A 21,292-nucleotide genomic window follows, 5' to 3' on the forward strand; every position below is an offset into this window, starting at 1 on the left:
TTATAGGTCATTAAAAATCGACTATTAGCAGCTGGCCCCGTGGCCGAGTGGTTAAGTTCGCACACTCTGCTGCAGGCGGCCCAGTGTTTCGTTGGTTCGAACCCTGGGCATGGACATGGCACTGCTCATCAAACCACGCTGAGGCAGCGTCCCACATACCACAACTAGAAGGACCCACAACGAAGAATATACAACTATGTACCGGGGGCTTTGGGGAGAAAAAGGAGAAAAATAAAATCTTAAAAAAAAAAAAATCGACTATCAGCCTAATCTATTGAAATCCCATTTTCTTTCACTATATTTTAAATGTTTACTTTCAGAAGTGTGTTTGGGAACATTTTTTGTATGATGGCTAAGACTGCCGTTCTGAAAATACAATGCCCCACGTTTTTATGTCTCTGTTTACATTAATGGAGTTTCACAACACACTTCTGTGAACTTTGAGATGACTGTTTCCACTGTGCAGATAAGAGAAGCTGAGGCATGAGGCTATTTCTGTAAGTTTTCCAAAGATACCCTCTGAGCCAGTGGAGGGGAGGGCCTGAGACAGAAGCTGATCTGTGTCGGCACTGAAAACATGGCTTGTCTGCATCTGGAATCCAGGGGAGGGGGAGCCTGCCAAAGCAGAATCGGCTTTCCCCGCCTGCTCCTGAAGTCCTAACAAGGAGATCTTTGTAGAAATGTGTACACAAATGAAGAGGGTATCAAGGTGATTGCCAGGATGAAAGTCTACTGGTCTGAAAGGCCTCGAATGTGCTTGACGGCAAGAAGATGGATTGGTTGGCTTCTCAAGGCCTTGCTAACAGTTCTGATTCTTTCCAGTGAGAGACCCGTGGATGAAAAATATTTAAAGTGTGTTCCCTTTTTTTTCCTTTACAGATCTATGCAGTTCGATCAGTTGTTCCCAACAAAAGCAATAATGAAATAGTCCTGGTGCTACAACAGTTTGATTTTAATGTAGACAAAGCAGTACAGGCCTTCGTGGATGGTAAGTACACATGTCCCCTGAACCGGAAGATGTTAGAACTAAATACACCATGTAGTCTGCATTTGTTTCCTTAAATGCGTTGAAGACCAATTAGTTACTAATACTTTAATTCTCATAAAAATATGATAGGCTTTAAAAACACATATCCTTACTCAAGAAGAGCAGAATTTAAAGTTCTTTCTCCATCATTAAAAAAAGAAAGACTGTAGATAGTTTCCCAAGGAGACCTATTATAATGCTACTAATTCCACTGGCCGCCAGTCACTCCGCTTTGTTATGAAACGCACCCTTCGTTTGATGGTGTGCTTGTGAGCAGAGGATGATGCTGCACTCCTGATCTGGAAAGCCTTCTCGTCAACCAGCGTAATTCTACTTGGCTTTATGACTGAATCCTTGAACTTGATGCTTACGTAGTCTGAGAGGACTAGTTTATTCTTTAATATCCTTAGTTTATGATTTTGAGGTTGCCTAATCAATCAGAATATCAGTTCATTTCCTACCTCTAGAACCTTTGCTTTTTAAGAAAAAAAAAATTGTTTTTAGTATAGACAGCCCATTGCTAGTGATGCTGTGGAATCTAATGTCTCAGGAAAGTGTTTATCCTGTAAATGGATAACTTACTGCTTTAGATTTCCTGTAAATTATGGGGAGATTCTCCTCTTCTAATCAAATTAAGTAAGTTTTCCATTCACGAAAATACTTGTCCTTGGTTACCGTGTGTCTTTTGTCCTAGTGTTAGTTTCTATTTTGTAAATATGGACTAGCTAAACATAATCTGACAAAGTCAGGGAAGACAGCACATTTCTCAGTTATGTCCTATTTACACTTTATTTGTTAAGGATGGTTTGATTGACTTATTTTCCTAGGAATAGAATCGTCTTGCTAAGATTCTACAAGTGTAATTGCATTTCAGGCGAGGTCTTGGAACCAGGCAACAGGCTCACATTCTGCTATCTGCAGTCAAGGTTCAGGGTCCCAGTGAATTAAAAAATGATGACCATTCAAAACAGACCTGCAAGCAGACCCATCGCGCATAACTTTTTTTACTGTTTTTCCCTGCTTTGTGGATTAGCAGATCTAGAATCTTTAGTCATAAAAAACAAATAGGAGAGAATGTGATATTAATCCGACTTTGTAGCATTCAGTGCAATTTGTCTCAAGAAAAAAACTTTGGAAATATTCACATCCTGGCTCAGATAAACTCTCTTTTCAGCTTTCACTTGCCAACATCACTTGCATGGAAAAAAGCTTTAGAAGAGGAAGGAGGTTCTTATCCCCATCCCTTCCCACCCTCACCTGGATGGAGGCCCCACAATGAAAGTTTTTGTTACAAAGTGACCCTGATGAGCGGCACAGATGCTCAGGAATTGATACACTGTCAGCAAATCTGTTTGTATTTAAATGGAACACCTTGCTTGTCCTTCTTGAAATTTTCACCTTGTCAGTGTTGAGAGCTCATTAAAAAAACTCATTGAGGGGCCAGCCCAGTGGCCAAGTGGTTAAAGTTCAGCTTGCTCCACTTCAGCGGCCTGGGTTCACAGGTTCAAATCCCGGGTGAGGACCTGCTCCACTCGTCAGCCATGCTCTGGGGGCATCCCACATACAAACTAGGGGAAGATTGGCACAGATGTTAGCTCAGGGTGAATCTTCCTCACCAAAAAAAATAATAAATTTCCCAAACCTCCCCCCCCCCCCATAAAAGCATTGCTGAGAAACCTCGTATCATTTTGGTTGGGGACCAATTGGAAAACTTGTTTAAAACCCACTGAGAACAAAAATATGTGTTAGGAATCATTTAGGAGGCATATTGAAAGCACGATTTCCCAGTGGCTTAAAAATCTCCAAGCAGTTTCATATGATTAAAATTTAATAATAACATTTTCAAACTGCTCTGTAAACGTGGGTGTTTCTTCTTCAGAATTATTCTCTAAAAGCTTATTGTCCAAATTGCAAATAAAATTTATGTCAAAATACGAAAATTAGAGGAATAATTGAATATTGCAATTAAAGCACTAAGCAACTCACCTCCTTCCTCTCATTAAAAAGAACAGTATTTAACGTTTTTAAAAATTTAATTTTATTTGGAAAACTGAAGTTTAGCTGTAAGTAAGAGCTACCCTAATGGTTATTAGCACTGGCGTGACTTACTGAGAAACCTAGTGAGTGACTGCCTGAAGTTCTTCAAAAGGAAAGTACTGTGAAACATTAATTCCCTGGGCAAATTAGAGAAAAACCAGCCCAGTTAATAAAAAGTCTGAATTATAGCTTACTTTTAAGAGCAGTCTTATTATTTCAAGTCCATGTAACTCAAAAAGCCTAAGAGGGGCGATGCATTGGAAGCTTGGAATAGAGAGGAATAATTAGCCTGTCTAAACATGAGTCAAAGCAATACGGCCTTCTGCTTATCTGACAGTGACAGTGGACTCAATAATTGTCCTGCTAATTTGGAATTTGTTAGAAAGACCAGCCTGAAGTTTATCTTTGCTTAGCCAACATTCTCATTGTAGAGAACTATTAGGATAATGAGATTGTATGAAAATGTTTAAAATTGTTGAAAGAATACATTTAAGAGCTCCTCTCTTAGAAGTACCTATTTATATGAAAACAGCTGATGTACTCATTACTGGCGACTTATCATTGAAATTCCCGACAGCACAGTTGGAACGAACGAAGAACTTTGTTAGACGACGTGAGGACAGTTATTAGAGCTAACCAGTGGTGAAACATTTTTTTTTTTAATATTTTATAACTTAATCAGGTGAGGCTTTTCCTCTGAGTCCACCCAGTTCCACATATGTATGTGAATGGCACTGACAGAACCTGGGACTCAACTTGTCATATGATGAGCTTTTGTCTCAAATTGGAGGCCTTGCAAAGCGCACGTCCCATTCCTGTCCACAGTGACGCGAGCAGAGCAAACATCATATACACCATCCTCCTTCTCACCCTGCAAGTTGCGAACAGAATGAGGAGAGGCAGAGAAACAGCAGGAGTGGCCAACCAGAGAGCTGGGATTCACTCCGTTAATAATATTCTCAATCCTGTGTTTGGTCTGGAAGATTATAGGTATTTTGATTCATATATCAAACAGAACAATTTCAATTCTACGTATGGCCATGAAGCTATCAGAAAATTCTCAAGATAGATTTCATTTTCTCTAAGACAACATAATGATAAAAAAAAAGTAAGCTTCATGTAGTAGAGCTTAATATTTTGATAAAACCAAGATTGTGCAATGAATTAAATGAAAATCTGGAAATAAAAATCAAACTGGCATTTTTTTTATTAAGGTAGGATGTATCAAAACAAATGAAAAAGCCAAAAAAAAAAAAAAACTGCTACAAAGATGGAAAGACAGAGATGAATTTTATGTGGTGTTTTGTTATGTGAATACGTATTGAAGATTCTTTCTCTTTCTCCAGGCAGTGCCATTCAAGTCCTAAAAGAATGGAATATGACGGGAAAAAAGAAGGTAAGATTAATATTGATTGTAAATTAGTGACATCTTCAATCAAAGCCATCATGGTTGTTATCATCTTAACAAGGCTGCCGATTTGTGCTTCTTTCGCGTGTGTGAATGTGTACACCCAGAAAGCTCCAGATTCATGACTCTCTTCAATTACCAGCCACCCTCACTACTGTTGCTCTTGTTCTCTGTTCAGGTGTTTTTAACCACCAGGTGTGCTTTAGAAGTCCCAGAGTTTTTCTTTGTAAGTATTAAGGGAAGCCCAGCAGAGAATTCAAAGGATGCAAGACGTTAACCTGCCTGAACGCATCCTGTAGCACAAAGGGAAAAATTAGGGAGTGTTTTAAAGATACAAAGTTCTAAACATATTTTCACATGTTTTTCCAACTGAAAGAATCCGTCCAAGGCTGCCTTGAGATACTTTTTTGCTGAGTTCTAAGCTAGATCTTTAATAAAAGAAGAAGAAAAGAAAATGTCTTAAAGCCATAGTAAGTAAGGGACCTGTTCTCCCTTCTTGGGAGCCCTGGTAGGCTGCTCCGTGAGAACAGAGAGAAGGAGACTTTAGTCTGCCCGTTCCTTCTTTTGCTTTCTTGTCCTGTCACAAAGAGTCTGACTTCTGGGTACACACGCGCTGTCTCCAGCACACGCCCTCCTGGGCCATGAGCACGGGAGGAGCTCACCAGCTCCCACAAGGCCCAGCTCTCTTGTTCTTGGCCTGTCACCTGTTTCAGGACTTTCACAAAAGCTCTGCTTCTCTTTTCAAAGTAACTGCCCCACCTGTTCCCACTTTCACAGCAAGGCCTGTGTTTTGGGTGGCCCAGGATACAGTACATCAGGCTACCCTTCCCCACGAGGGAGGATCACAGGCCTGTGAGACAGATTTTAAACAAAGCAGAAAAAGCAGTATTACTTTCATAATATCCAGGAATTACTGAAATTCCTTGAATTGTCCTTGCCCCTTTTTTCTCCTCCTACTTTCATGTAGATTAGGGAGAATTATGAGGGTTTTTATTTAACCTCTGTATGCCACTATCTTTGCCAGTTTCTGCTTATCTTGAATCATAGCCTCCCAGACTGCTGGGTGAGAGGAAGATGATTTGCAAGTGATTGAAAGGCAGTATTTACACTTCACATGGAAAAATTTCAGATGTGTGGTTTGGGTATCAAATTTCTCCAATGTAAAGAAAAAGCAGACAGCAGCTGCAGACCCACCTCATTACGGAGTCTCCCTCGCAGAGGCTGGGGGAAACGGCCTCCCCAGCTCAGTGGATGTGGCGCTTGTGTGGGCAGAGGTGCCGCTGGCCCCCTTCACCCACTGGAAGCACAGCTCCCACCGAGAGGAGCACTTACTCGGGACATGATGGTGTCCATGGAAAAGAAAGGGAGTGGGGAGGAGAATTAAGGAAAGAAAACGGTTTCTTTTTCTCTCTTTTCCAAATGAGCTGAGGGACAAGGCCAGGCTGACGTTCACCTGGGCCTCACTGATGCAGCAGGTGGACAAGGTCTGTCTGATGGTCAGGCGCCTCTTCTGATCGGCTGAGGCTTGTACCTAGTGCGTGTTGAGACATTGATACTCCTGGGTACAAAGCCGCAGTCAAGTACAGCATACAACATCATTAGGAACAACATCTTCCCAATTTCCTATATATTATTATATATTGACCATTAGGGCATTTTAGGAGAGAGACAGTAAAACCGTGCCGTATTGTGATAACTGAGATCTAAAAAATTTCAGTTGTCTAAAGTGCAGGGTTATATTGTTTTGAAATAGATAAATGCTGTTCAGCTAGCAGCCGAGAGGTCCGGGGTCCAGCTGTACGATCCAAAACTGAGAGACCCGGGTCTGCTGGCATGACTTTGTAGCAGTTGTCTGCTCCAGCTGAAATACTCAGGGGCTTGCTGACGGCTCCTGTGGCTGCCTGGGACTTCTGGGATGGTGGCCCAATCCCAGGAATCTCATGGTTGGCTGGTGCCTATTTCATAGACCCAACCCAGACTTTGGGGATCTGCCTTCTGTTTCCTCATTTTGCAAAGACTCCCTGCCTTTGTCGCACCATTCTTCCCTGGATCCCCCTTCCTCCCCAGAGGATCAGACGCCAGTGTCCTCCTTGCCTCCCCCACCCCCATCACCGCTTTAAGAAACGAGAGCTGTTCTCCACTGGGTCCGTCACTGAATTTCAGGGCAGTTTTCACAAGATTTTACTATATAACCATTCACACAGGTAGCCCTTCGATTTACTTAAATAATATCTCAGCTATTTAAGCCATTGCCTACTATTTTTCCCTTTTAAAGGAACTTTTTTGTTTACTATTTTATGAGGTAAAAGTTTATACAACTTATTGTAGGAAAGAAGATATTTCCATTGATTTGGCTGGTTAATAAAAAGAAGATGTGGGTGTTTTCACCCATTCTGTTAGAAGATCCAGAAAACAAACAAACAAAAAAGATAACACATCTTATCTTGATCTCACAGGTTCACCTTGTATTTCAGGGGTCTGAGCTGAATAATGCTGTCTTCTCCTTTGTGTCTCATTCTAGAACAATAAAAGGAAAAGAAGCAAGTCCAAGCAGCACCAGGGCAACAAAGACGCTAAAGACAAGGCCGAGAGGCTGGAGGCCGGGCCCCCGCAGCCAGCGCCACCCCCGCAGATACAGAACGGCCACGCGAACGGCTGCGAGAAAGACAGCTCGTCCACCGACTCTGCCAGTGAAAAACCAGCCCTTGCCCCTCGTGAGAAAAAGATCTCAATACTCGAGGAGCCTTCAAAGGCACTCCGTGGAGTCACAGGTCGGTAATTCTTAAGTCAGGCTGCTTAGGAAGACTTAGAAGAAAAGGATGCCCAGGGCACCCACTGGGGCGGTCACTGCTGCTGTGGATATGCCTGGAAGGGAAAGGCTGTTCCTCTGCTGTGCACACGGATTCAGCCTTCCTGCAGGATGCGGGCGGGTGGGGGGATGGAGCAAGGGCAAAGAAGAAATGCTCAGTCTGGCCCTGCACCAAGTCAGAGGATAATTTCTTCTAAAAAACATAGTTCTAGTCTGTATTAGGATCATCAGGAAAATGGAAATCCCAGTTTAAAGAAATTTTCTTTATAGACACCTTTGCTGGGATAAGGGAGGAATAATTGATGACAGAAAGAAAGGTTATTAAAGGGTAGATCAAATTGTTTTAACTCCTTGTGTTTCATATAATGTGACAGAACATAATATTCCAGGGTGTTAGAACCTGGAAAGTTAATTATTTGTGCTCTACTTATATATTTATTAATCTGTAAAAGGCTACTTCTTAATCAACTGTTTGACCTTGGGTGCATCATTTCATCTGGGGTGTCCCGTTTCCTTTCTGTAAAATAAGGAATCTGTGCTGGAATCTATTAGATCAGTGGTCTTCTGATCCAATGCTCCATTTTTATATCAAATCTTAAAATAAAATTCATAGATAATATAATCTGCCTAGAAACAGGATTTTAATAAAGTAAAAATTTAAGAAATTCAGGAACAACTAAAATAGCAGCCCCCAATAAAATGGCTACATGTTCACACCCACTCACAGTGAATCACTTTGCACTTAAAAGAAGTAAGATAATAGTCAACTGGAGATTGTGGACACTGTTTTTCATATTTGACGTGTGAAGTAGGAGAGAGGTGTGTTTTTCTGTAGACGTGGAATTCCTGACACAGCTGCTGCAGGGCAGGCTGACACGGGTGGCTGGCGGTCCATTCGAATACCGTGGCTGCTGGCGCGCTTGGCCGTGGGATTTTTCAAATGGTGAAAAGTCTTGGTAAATTTCTGAACAACATAAAGTACAATTTTCTCTTAATTTACACAGTAGTTGAATCCTGGAAATCCAAGTAAATCCTGGAAATCCACAGGAAAACTGTACAAAAAATACTTTATGTTCGTAAGAAGAGTGTCCAGGAGGGCGCCAGAAGGCCGAGGCTGCAGGGCAGTTGGCTGTGCAGGATCCCTGTGATTGGAAGTCTTCTTGCATCCTGCCCTGCCCACCCCACACACAGTCATTCTCATAAATTTTGAAAATGCCCTGTCAGTTTTTCTTTTTTTTAAAGATTGGCCCTGAGCTAACATCTGTTGCCAGTCTTTTTTTTTCTCTTCTTCTCCCCAAAGCCCTCCGATACATGGTTGTATATTCTAGTTGTAGGTCCTTCTGGTTGTGCTGTGTGGGACGCCGCTTCAGCGTGGCCTGATGAGCAGTGCTAGGTCTGCACCCAGGATCTGAACCCGTGAAAGCCCAGGCCACCAAAGAGAAGTGCGTGAACTCAACCAGTCAGCCACGGGGCCAGCCACACCATCAGTTTTTCAAAATGCCTCCTAAGAGTTGGTGGATCCCTCGGTGAGAACCACCACACCAGGTGGTCCCCAAAGTCTTTCTTCTAGTTATAAAATCCCCAGTTTATTGAATCAGTGACTTCTTAGATTCCTCTTACACGCGGCACTGTGCTAGAAGCCACAGTAGATTCAGAGAAGGATATGGCATGGTGAAGGCCCGGAGGAAATCACATTCTGAACCCTGGAAGAAAAGGCTGTGCATCCACCAGTGAGTTTCAGGTCTGGAGAAGAGAAGTCCACATCCGACTGATGACCAGGGAGATTTCATGGAAGCAGTGGGTACTGAAGGACCAGTAGACCTGAGGTCAGTAGTACCTCCAGGGTTAGAGAGAAGCAGGAGAGCTTGACTCAGCGGCCGTGCAGATAGCAGACCTGTTGTCTGGGAGGAGTGCTGTCCTCTGATAGCCCGGGATGAATGAGGCAGGGCCCTGCCCCGGAGGAGTTGTCTAGCAGAAGAGACGGGTACAAACAGGACATTGCCCCGTGACCCGTACCAATTCAGGGATATGGCAAGGAAGCATTAAATAACTAGTAAGTTTTAAAATTGCACTAATTTTCTTCCATAAACACGTTACCTAGCAAATCTATTAATAGCGAGAGTTCCAATTTTCAGATAATCCTCACTACATGATGGTCTCTTAAAACCAAACAAACAACAAAAACAACCTATTTCCATTTAGAATCTGAATTTTCCAGAAATTTTTTAATTTAATTTTTGCCAGGCCTACAATTTTGAGAATGGTTTGATTTATAGGCCGGGCAGGAGAAAGAAATTAAACAATCGAGTGGCAGCTTCCCAACTTTGCTTGTGATTGCTTTCACATGAATTACTTTCAAAATCTAATTACTCGGTAGTTGTTTTGATATCAATCATAGACTAAAAGCCTGGAACATATATTTGTTCATTTACTTATAATTTATACCTTCTTCCTAAAACAATTTCGGTAACTCTGTGGAATGAATGACATTAGAGACGTGCAGTCTTGAGGCGCTTCACTTCACAGTGGGGGGCTGCCTTGACAGTTAAGTCTCCACCAGGGGAGTTGTGTGGACCACGGAGCTTTTGCAAACCCTAACATAAAACTTTCTGTGAAGAGTCTTTTATTGCACGAGGAGCCATCCCAGTATCCCTTCGGTTTTGTAAGGTTACCATGAAGGCATTGAGGTATGTCAGTATAATCTGTTGATGTTATTGGTCCATTACGAATTGATGCTAAGGTCGATTTTTCTGTTAAAGTGTAAGTGATGGTAATGGAAGGTTATTAGATGTTTTGCAAAAGGAAGGGCATCCTCCTAGATGACCGTTAACTGCATTACCATCACTTATTAAGATCATGAATTCTAAAATGAGTTTGTAACTAGTTAGGTTTTCCTTCCCAAAGATAATGAAGGTTCATCAGGAAGTCAATGCCATAACTGTCAAATGACTTTAAAATGCTTGTTCAATCTATAAGAAATCCTGAGATTTCCAAGATGAGTGTTAGGTCTCAGACATTCTGCACCCCCATTTTGAGTAGACGGTTGGAACTAGAAAGGATGGGAGTGATCCTTTAATCCCGTCCCCTCACTTTACAGGTGAGGAAAGCGAGGCCCCAGGTGAGCAGCCGAGCAGATAACCCACACCCATGGAGTAACTCTCTTTAGTCTGCAAAAGTCTGACCCAAATCCATGTAATTTTATGTGCACATTACAGAGTTACTGCTGACACCACAGGCTCCCTAACTCCTAAAAGATGTATAATTGAAAAATTAGGCAAAAGTAATCATTACGAGCCCTACAATGGTATTCTGTACTTGAGTGGGTTCGAAGCATGAGCCTAGAAGAAATCTCCAGTTGGCCAGTGGTGGAGCATTTCTCAAGCTTTCCAATAATGAAACTGACTCAAGAAAGCCTGCCCTCAGTGCCCGGCTGGGCAGCAGGCTGTGAACATGTGGAAGGCGAGTTTTATCTTTTTATAACACCTTGACATTCAAGATCTCTCCTTTTAAAAGTTTTAAACAGAATCATTTTCTGGAAGGGAAGAGTTAGCTTTCAGATATATGCAGGTGGTTCAGGGGTGTTAGTGTGACTTCCTACGTGAAAAATAACCGCCCAAAGCATCATCATCTCAGGCTGTAAATAGAATGCTCTCGAGTGGGACACCGCTGCATGTCAGCATATAGCTTACAAGTTTGGGAGTTTGACTTAAACTTAGTACAAAATTACTTCTTTATTTATCCTTGGAGTAGTTTTTTCTGTATTTCTGAATTTTTAATAACACCTCAAATTAGATGTTTTACATAATCCAATCGAGATCATCCTGTGTCCAAGTACAAAGGCAGGCAAGAATCAGATCAAGATTTGTTTTCACCAAAAGTGATGCCAAGGATCATTTGTATTTCTAAGGTCCCATCTAAATGTCTAAAGCACGTTATAACATTAGGGTCCAGGTTTCCCAAATGTTCCTCCTGCTCTATTTTTCTTGAGGCTCAGATCGCTGAAATGTATAGGTGCTTATCACCATGTAGGCGAGAAGAGGAATTCAGATTCCTGAGTTGTCTTTCTCCTTCTGGACACAGTTCCCACTGCACAGGGAAGACGAGGATTGTGGGCCACCACCTGGCTCCACTGAGCTAAGCTTAGGGGCGGGGCTTTCTTTGCTCCAGCTCCTCTTGCTGGACCCAGCAGGCTGCCTTTATATCCCCTCATCTTGTAAAGCATCCCGGGAGGCCAGCTCTTCTGCTCCCTGTTACTTCTCTCAAACTGAAGGCTCCGTGCTGTGCTCGCTGACCTCTACCAGCCGGCCTTCAGTCTGCCCTGTATCATAGACCCGGGGCAGCCGCCATTTTGCAATGCAGAGTCTGTGTGCGCGCATGGCACTGGCCCAGAGCTGCTTTCTCATTCTCAAAGTGAACTGAACCAAGTGTGAGAGAAGGGGCCTGTTATTTTAGAATGCGGGCTGCTTGTCCTTCATTTTTGCTTCTTATTAAAAAAACGAAAAAACCCCACCAAACTGTTTTATAGTATTTTTAGGGTGTGAGGTTCCCTATAGGATTCCCAAGCAAAATTTTTTATGCTGCTGTTGGCCCTCGCTTCAAGATTATCTCCCCTGCTTCTCTAAGCCCTGTATTGGGCCAGAGGATTAGAAAAGATCAACAAGAAGAAAGCGGCTCACCTAGAACTTGAATAGTAAAGCCAAACATGTCTATTCCAGGATTTCAGCAGTGCCAGCTCGCAAAGGGAAGCAATGTAATATCGTCGCTAAGAACCAGGGCTTTAGCATTAGACAGATTTGGATTCAAATCTTGGCCTCATCACTTACTAGGTGTGTCACCCTGGACCTGTTCACCACTCTGTGTCTCAGTGTCCTAACCTGCAAAATGGAAAATAGAGCCCCACTTCACCAGATTGTGGTGAGCTGTGAGTGAGATATAGCCAGAGAGGCGCACAGCATCTGGTACAGAATGAACACACACATCATTCATTTATATATCTAGTGAAATTTTTAAGCATTCTTTTTCAGGAAGAAGAGATGCATAATAAACCAGAATACAACTAAGTTACCAAGATAATGATAGATTATAGTAAATGTCATGAGGGCAGCAAGTAGGAGGGGGCCCCGGGCAGGGGCGGGGGTATGTGCAGCCACTTCAGATAAGGCCTTGATGTGACAGGAGTTAATGAAGAGGAGACATTGCAGCTGAGGCCCAGGTGCCTCAGTTCGGGTTCTCTCACCCCAGGTTACGCTGGTCTGAACAGCCTTAATTAGAGACTTTAGCTGAAGCCCTTGTAGAGTTAGAACCATAGGTTTTTACTATTTTTTTAAATTAAAGATAGAATACTTTATTAATATATACAGCTGATATTAAGTACTGTTATATGAAGATGCATTTTGAAAGTTTCCATTTTAGAGCACTTTTATCATTATTCTCACTCCTCCTTAATTATTATTTCAGCATCTACGTGCTTGGTGTTAACTCTCCTTTGTGGTTGTGTGTTGATCAGCAGCACTGTGTCTGAACTGTTCAGGTAAAATGACGGGAGGCCTTGATGGCATTTTCAGTGACTGAGACCTCTGCTTCCTTTCCCTGTGTATGAAAAAGCAGAAAGAGACAGAGGCAGGCACAGGGTGTAGTGACATGAGGGCACAGGAAATAGAAAACCCCCGGAGTATTTTTCCGTCCCGGGGTGGAGTGAAATCAGAGCTCTCTGCCTTCTCTTTCTCATTTGGAAACTATTATTTTGCTGCAGCCTCACAGCAACAACATAAAACTACTCATCTCTAAATAGCTGATAGCCTCCTAATGTCCTCCCAGACCTCGCCATGGTGATTCCCATTACAAACAGGACTATATTCAATGGAATGCACTCCTTGCAGAGAACAAAAGGCCTTCCGAATTTTTTCTTTTAATTTTCGAACAAAGATTTAAATGGCTCTATCAAATGCAATGAGAATTAAGCCTGTTTTTCAGGGAAATAAGGCAGTGATATAAATCAAGTTAACATGCCTACCTTGTGTCATCGACACCTTTAATTCATTGACTTTATTATCTGTCTTTTAATATAAATAAACCTGTAAAGGTATTAATGACATATGAGACCTTGTAAAGACAACGTCAATAAAACTAAAAAGTTCGTTTCCAGTCAGAGAGTTACCAGCTTTATGCCCTCTGAGCTGATCAAGTTTCATAGGACTGGAATGAAATAATGATGTCTATCTGTGTTTGATAAAGAAGTTATGAAAAGGCAGAACTGACTGACTTATGTTTTCTGAATAAACCTATCTGTTTCGGTCTCTGTTCCAAAGTTGTTGGTTTCTCTGAATATCTGTTAATCACCCTGTCATGTGGTGACAGAAGAATGATGAAACATACAAATCAAGATGTACAGTAATTGTACTGTGAAAAGAGTTTTCTTGGGGCTTCATCTCTAGACCATGATTCTGTAACATCTTCAGAGAGTTATCTTTACTCACTGTCTCCATTTCTTCACCTCTCTCTCATTTATCAACCCATTCATTTTGCCTTACAGCCCCGTCACTTAAAAGAAATTGCTCCCACTGAGTTTACCATTGGCCTCTATGTAGTGAACCTAGCAGACACTTTTCAATTCTTACTTTTCCTTTTCCTTTCAGCAATATTCCACATTGTTGATCACTCTATCCTTAACCACTGTTTTTTCCCTTTGGTTTCTACGACATAGCGCTCCTGATTTCCCCCTCCATCTTCATTGCTTCTCTGTTTCCTCTGAGGCTCATGCTTCTCCACCTGGCTGTTAATTGGTGAAACTCGTCAAGACTTGGTTGATTCCAAGTCCTCTCCCATATAAAGCTATCCTCTCTTCTCAGATCATTTCAACCATGCCCTACCTCTAATAATGTAAGCTGGCTCAAAATCTCATCTTCCTGGTCCAGGCTCCTCTCTAACCACCAGACTCTTACTTGACATTTTCACTTTAATGTTTCAAAGCACTTCAACAACATGCGCAAAAGAAACTCATGATCTCCCTTCCCAGTCTCAACTTTCTTTTAGTGTTCCTGATCTTTCTGTACCATCTGTCCAGTTGTGCAAGTCAGAAATCTAGGCATCACTCATCACATTTTCCTCTCTCTCCCCCCCATATCCAATCAGTCACCAAGTCCTGTGGACTTTCATTTCCAGATATTCCTAGAATCCATCCATTTCTCACTGTTTCTACCTCTGCCTTCCCAACAAAACCACCATCTTCTCTTGCCTGCACTCTACAGTAGTCCACTCATTGATCTCCTAGCATTTACTCTTGTTATCCTCTGAATCATTCTCTATCCTGTAATCTTTTCAAAATATAAATCTGAATTCTTAAGATAAAGACCAAAAGTCTTACCCTAGCCTGCAGGCCCAGCATAGCCCAGCCCCTATGTCCTGCTCCAGCCCCATCGTGTGGCATGCTCGTTCTTAGTGTCTCTGCTCCAGCTGTAGTGGTCTCCTTTCAGTCCCTCATATTGGCCATGTGTGTCAGTCAGGTTCAAGTCAGGAGACAGAGCCACACTGGTTATTTGAAGGGGAGGAATGTAATACAAAGAATTCCTAACTAACACAGTAGGAGGTGGTCAACTACTAAAGGGATAAATGAGGACTCGAAAGGGTCTAGACATGGCAAGTGAGCAGCTACTATCTCTAGGAAGGCTGGACAATAAAGGAACTTGGACTGGGAGAATCCTTCAGTCCAACACTGAGATTCTGACCTCATCGAAGAAGGACGTGGCTGCCAGAGGAACATACAGCCTTGTGGTGGAAAAAATTCTGTCACAGGACATGGACTCAACTGTTCTGTAGAAGAGACCCACCATTGCCGGAGGGTGTAGATACCTGGAACTGCTCAAAGCCATGCCAGTTGGGGGTTGAGGGAAAGCAGGCAACAGGGCCTGAGAGTGCACTGGAGCTCCTCTGCCTGGTTGCTGGCTCCTGGCATGAATAACGATGATGAAGGACCAGAACCTAGAAGAGAAGTGTATTCCTGTCCTTATAGCCGTGCAAGGTCATTTTATTGCCCTCTACTGACAAAGCTAACATTCTGTTAGCTGGCAAAAGAGAATTGATTAGAGGGCTCAGCTCCACTGTAACAGAGTAGGGCAAAGAAGCATGGATTCGAGCCGAGAGACAGGAACTTGCTAACTGGCACTCAGCACTTCCTCCTGCCTCAGATGCTGTCTCTGCCTGGAACACACTTTCCTGCCCTCTTCACCTGGTTAGTTCCTGTGATTTCAGGTGAGCTCAGGTGGGACTTCCTTGGGAAATTCTTTCTTGCTATCCCTGAGTCAAATCTGCCAATTATAGGTTTCAGAATGCCGTGGACTTCTCTCATAACACTCGTCACAGTTGTGATTCTCCATTTGTCTGTGTGGCGGTTTGATTTATATGTCTTCCTGTTAGACTGCAAGTTCTAGAAAGACAAGGACCACCTCTGTCTTTGATCACCATTGTGTTTCTGGTGCCTAGAACAATAACTGGACATAATAGGCACTCAAACAAGCCTTTCTCCTGGTCTTTATTGATTATTAGTGATGAAATATGTGGAGAAGTGTAGGTTAATTAAATTTTTTTTAAATTGCTATGCTGCTTTTTAAAGATAATGATGGATTTTGTATTTCTGGTTTTAAAAGGAATTTATACTAATTGAAGAAATTTGAAAAATGCTGTAAGGTTTAAGGAAAAAAATAATCCTACCTCCCAGAAACAATCACTGTTAAATTTCATTTCAAAATTTCTCAAATGCACAGCTATATAGGGTTTTTTTTAAAACAAATATCATATTATACAGTATGTGAACTTTTGTATTCTTTTTACTTAACATGAAATTATAAACATTACCTCATATCATTGTATGTTCTTTTAAAACATGATTTTAATGGCTGCATTGTATTTTTATGAATTTACTATATTTCTTTTAATCATTCCCAAACTGTTATTCATGTGGATTGTTTCCATTTGTTTGCTATTATTAATAATGACATAGTGCACATTCTTTGTATATAAATCTTTACGAACAACTATGATTATTTCCCTGGCATATTTTCTTAGAAATAGAATTATTGAGTTCAAAGAGTGTGAATATTTTTGAAGTTCTTAATATATTGCTGTCCAGAAAGACTGTACTAATCCCATTGTTTTTACTTGTAAAACTGATCGGTAGGGAGATGGAGCATTTTTAAGATGTTTCATTTCCATTTGTATTTCTTCTTTTGTGAATATTTAGGAACACTAAGGTCAGTGATCAAAGAACTACCAGGGGCAGGCCTGGTGGCATAGTGTGATTAAGTTCCCATGTGCTGCTTTGGCAGCCCGGGGTTCGCCAGTTGGGATCCTGGGTGCAGACATGGCACCGCTTGGCAAGCCATGCTGTGGTGGCGTCCCACATACAAAATAGAGGAAGATTGGCACAAATGTTAGCTCAGGGACAGTCTTCCTCACACAAAAAAAGAACTATCAATTATATTATTATCAGTTATCATAAAACACTATCATATTCACTTAAGTACTTTTAAGTGAATGGTAACATACTTTAAGGAACAAAGACATTAGGAATTTTAGACATAATTTTACAACAACAAAATTATGCTTTGTTTTTTCATCAGTTTTTTCTAGATAGAACTACTTTACAATACTAAGCTAATTGTCATCAAATGGTGTTCCTTATTGAAATTACAGATGTATAGGAGACTATGAAACCATCTTAACTCAATGAGTTGAAATAATTATTTCAGAACTACTCTATATTTCATACAATTCTTAAAGTTAGATTTGAATTCTATGTATAATTCCTTCAGTCTGCTTATAAGTATGTAAAACTTTCACTAAAAAGTAAAAACTAAAGAGAAAAAAGAGTTTTCAGAAACTTTCACATTTGAACACATACGTAGCTGTACATATGTTTTGGAAATCTTTGAATCCAAGTCCATATATTTCTCCCAAGAGGAAGATTTGTTTTCTTTGGTGCTGTTAACAAAAACTGCCACCTCAGTTTATGTTTTGCTATGTGAAATAAATCAAGTCAAGAACAAGTCAAATATGTAAGTTGATAGCAAGATTTAATAATTAGAAAATTTCTAGTTCTTAGTATTGGCAAGAGTTAATTGTGAGAACAAGTGCATGCTAATCCCATTGTTTTTACTTGTAAAACTGATCGGTAGGGAGATGGAGGGAGCTGAGTGTGAATGGGTACCAACTGACTGGAAAATAGTTTGGCAATGCATATCAATAACTCTTTAAGAAAAAGAAAGGCATGAATTTTTATCTTCTTTGTCACAAACCCCACTGAATTATAGTAAAGGAATTTTTAAATGTAGAAATCTACAATAATGAAGAAAAAGGAAAAGAGGGATTCAATTTCTGGAAAAGGGAAAGTAGATGGAAGAGAATTTACTGATGAAGCAGAGTACAGGAAGCTGCAGCGTGGAATTCAGAGGGAGGGAGCTTTGTCCCAATGACTGCCTAGCAGGAAATGGGGAAGCTCGGGATTCAGTCAGCAGAGAGGATGGAGGGCAAGCTTAAGAAGAGAGGCGTAAAACAGGGGAATTCAGTGAAGGTATTGTAAGGAACAGCCCACTATCCGCTTGCCATCTCTTCTATTCCAGCTTGTTCTATAAGATGCCTCACATTTACCTTCAAGGCAAAAAAAAAGGAGGGCAAGGGAGTGGAGAGTAATCTGCTAGTATTTTAATGACCTCTTAGAACAAAATTCAAAACTCTTTGGAGGAAAATAACAAAACCCATTGTTTCTCAATGTGCCATCCATAATGCTCAGTACCAGATTTAAAAAATTACTAGACATGGGAAGAAGCAAGAAAATGTGACTTAAAATGAAGAGAAAGATTAGTCATTAGAAGCAAACCTATAGACAACCCAGATGTGGAATCAGCAGACAAGGATTATAAATATGTTGAAAAGTTTTACAGAAAAAAAAGATAGATGTAATGGGTGAAGAGAAGGAGAATTTCAGAAGGGATAAAAAGAATGAAATGGAAATCCTAGCCCTAAAAAATACAATATCTGAATTTTTTTAAGTCATCAGATGTACTTGCCAACAATTGAACAACCAAGAGCAAAGGATCAGTGAACTTGAAGACAAGCCAAAAGAAATTATCCAAACTGAAGAAGAGAGAGAAAAAGATTAAAACAAAAAGCAGCCTCGGTGACTTAGGTGACAGTATCATGCAGTCTCATATATATGTAATTGGAATTTCCAAAGGAGAAAAAAAAAGAGAATAGAGGAGAAGATGTATGAAGAAATATTGGCCATAATTTTTCCAAATTTAATGTAAAACAACCACCCACATATCTAAAAAGCTCAGCAAAATCCAAGCAGAATAAATCATAGAACCTCACAGCAAAGCACATCATGGTCACGCTACTGAAGTTTAAAAATGAAGAGAAAATCTTAAAAGCATCTGGAGGAAAAAAGAGGCATTGCAAACAAGGGAATAACAATAATAGCAACAACAGTAAGAATAAAGGCTGACATCCCATCAGAAACAATGTAGACCAGCGAACAATAGAATGAAATCTGTGATGTAATGGAGGAAGAAACTGCCACAACAGCAAAATTTCAGCAAATGGAAGTAAGCCATATGTAAAAAAGATGATACACCATGTCTGTGTCTGATTTTTCCTGGGAATGCAACCAATCAGTGTAATTTACCATATTAACAAAATAAAGGAGAACAACAGTATGATCACCTCAATAGGTAAAGCAAAATCAAATCACTTGACAAAATAAAAATTTGCAGCAAACCAGGAATGTGAGAGAACTTCCTAAGGAACATATGAGAAATAGACTCTACAACTAATGTCATAGTTAATAATAAAATATTTCATTCACTTTCCCCAAGATCAAGAACAATGCAAGAATTCTTATTCTGCATTGTACTAGCATTCCTAACTAGTCCAATAAGGCAAGGAAAGATTGGAAAGGAAGAAGTTAAACTTCATTTACAGATGTCATTATTGCCTATGTAGAAAATTTTAAGAACTCTAAAAAAACTAATAAGGAAATTAGCAAGGTGTCTAGGTACAAGTTCAATATATAAAAAAGCAATTGTGTTTTGCATTCTAGCAACCAACAATTGAGAAATGAAATTTTTAAAAATATATACAATAACCTAAAAAAAAATCTAAACTATCTAGGAATAAATTTAACTAAAGATGCACAAGACTATAAAACTATAAAACAATGCTGAGACAAATTAAAGAAAACCTAAATAAATGGAGACGTATATCATGTTCAGAGATCAGAAGATGCACTATTGTTAAGATACCGATTATCTCCAAATTGATTCACAGATTCAACTCAAGCCCAACCAAAATCCCATCAGATTTTTTTGTAGAACTATACAAGCTGATTCTTAAATTCATATTGAAATGCAAAGGATGTAAGATTGCCAAAACAATCTCGAAAAAGAAGAGCAAAGTTAGAGAACCTACATTACCTGATATTAAGACTCATTACACAGTTACAGCAAGCAAGACAGTGTGGTATCGGGCTGAGGAGAGACAACTAAACCAGCAGAATAAAACAGAGAGCCCAGAAATAGATGATACACGTACAGTCAATTGATTTTCAACAAAGGTACAAACACAGTTCAAAGGGGAAAGGTCAACTGGGATTTTACTACACTGTAGGCTTACATTCCTTCTTCACGTTTTACATACTAGCTGTTACGGGCAGAGAGACTATGTGCCATTTATCTTCTATGAACAAGCCAGGGCTAGCACACGGTGGGCACGCCACACGTCTGTTGAGTTAAATTGAATAATCCTGATACTTAGGAAGTTGTGTACCATCTATGGTTGGGATTTGGTAAGTATGTTTAATAAAAGGAAGGCTCAAGTAATAGTTAAATTCAAAAATACTGGAGCTTCTAGGAGCCATTTTTAGATACATGGACAGGGATTAAATTAAAATATATATACTTTTTATTGAAATCTGGGCAGATTGGGTATTTCCAGAGAGAACTTTTCTTTCCAAGATGTAGCTACTTTGGTTCAAGTAATGAATTTTGGATAAAGACATAGCCAGAAACTCATATCAAACTAGGCTCCCTATAATTGGAAGGGCCCCAGGCATGCAAAGTACCAAAGTAATGCTGATTCACTCATTCATCCATCCATTCAGTATTCATCATTGTACCTGCAAGGCACCAAGCCTGTAGTGATGAACAAGACGTACATCAGTCTGTCATCACTTTGCTCGTGTAGAAATTGCAGAGGATATTTTAAGATTTCACTAAAATCAATACTCTCGTAGTCTAGAATGTAAATTAGTAGTGACTGCAGTTGTACACCAACAATCTCGTGTTCCTATGGTTTATGTTAGTGCCATCCCATAGAAGTGTCATTTTAAAATGTAATTACTTAAACAAGTAAAAAGAAACAAGTGAATTAAATTGGGCAATATATATTATCTAACTTAATAATCCAAAATATTATCATTTTGACATGTGATCAATATTTTTTAAATTGTCAAAGAAATATTTTCAATTTTTGGGGGATACTAAGTCATGAAATTTCAGTGTGTATGTTACCCTAACAGCACATCTCAATTCAGACAAGCCACCTTTCAAGTGTTTTAATAGCCACATGTGGCTAGTGGCTACCTCATCAGACAGTGATATGAATCAGCTCTGAGTTAGCTACAGTCTATTGAAGTTCACAAGTCGATTCCAGAAAGAGAGAGAACTGATGGTACTTCTGGCCCGTAATGTTAGAGGAAAATCACTGTGTCTAAGAAAGAACTCCCATTATTCTGTTGCTAGAAATATTGGGATTTATCATCAACATGAACCTAATTCTGGTATAGCCAAATAACTCTCTACCAATTTTCATCTGAAAGAGCCCCAGAGTTTAACTGTATTTGGAGACAAATCTGCAGAGCCAATGTGTAAATATATCCAAGTAGTCTTTGAGAATTTCAGATCTTTCCAGTGTTCAATGATCCCACCAATAATGAGACAGCTTTTCAGGACCCTAAAAAAAT

At 40.3% G+C, this 21,292-nt stretch overlaps 1 protein-coding gene across 9 annotated transcripts in view; it reads left to right on the plus strand.

The window, feature by feature from the left end:
* SPATS2L (spermatogenesis associated serine rich 2 like) overlaps nucleotides 1-21,292 on the plus strand; it is a 165,567-nt gene that overhangs the window by 101,210 nt on the left and 43,065 nt on the right. For all 9 annotated transcript variants that reach the window (XM_046658652.1, XM_046658646.1, XM_046658651.1 and 6 more), the window contains 3 exons: nucleotides 880-988; nucleotides 4,411-4,460; nucleotides 6,994-7,243. In XM_046658652.1, coding sequence (XP_046514608.1) covers nucleotides 880-988; nucleotides 4,411-4,460; nucleotides 6,994-7,243 — 409 coding nt within the window. The remainder of the gene's footprint in view (nucleotides 1-879; nucleotides 989-4,410; nucleotides 4,461-6,993; nucleotides 7,244-21,292) is intronic.

Source organism: Equus quagga, chromosome 4, assembly GCF_021613505.1.
Source record: "Equus quagga isolate Etosha38 chromosome 4, UCLA_HA_Equagga_1.0, whole genome shotgun sequence".
NCBI lineage: Eukaryota > Metazoa > Chordata > Mammalia > Perissodactyla > Equidae > Equus > Equus quagga.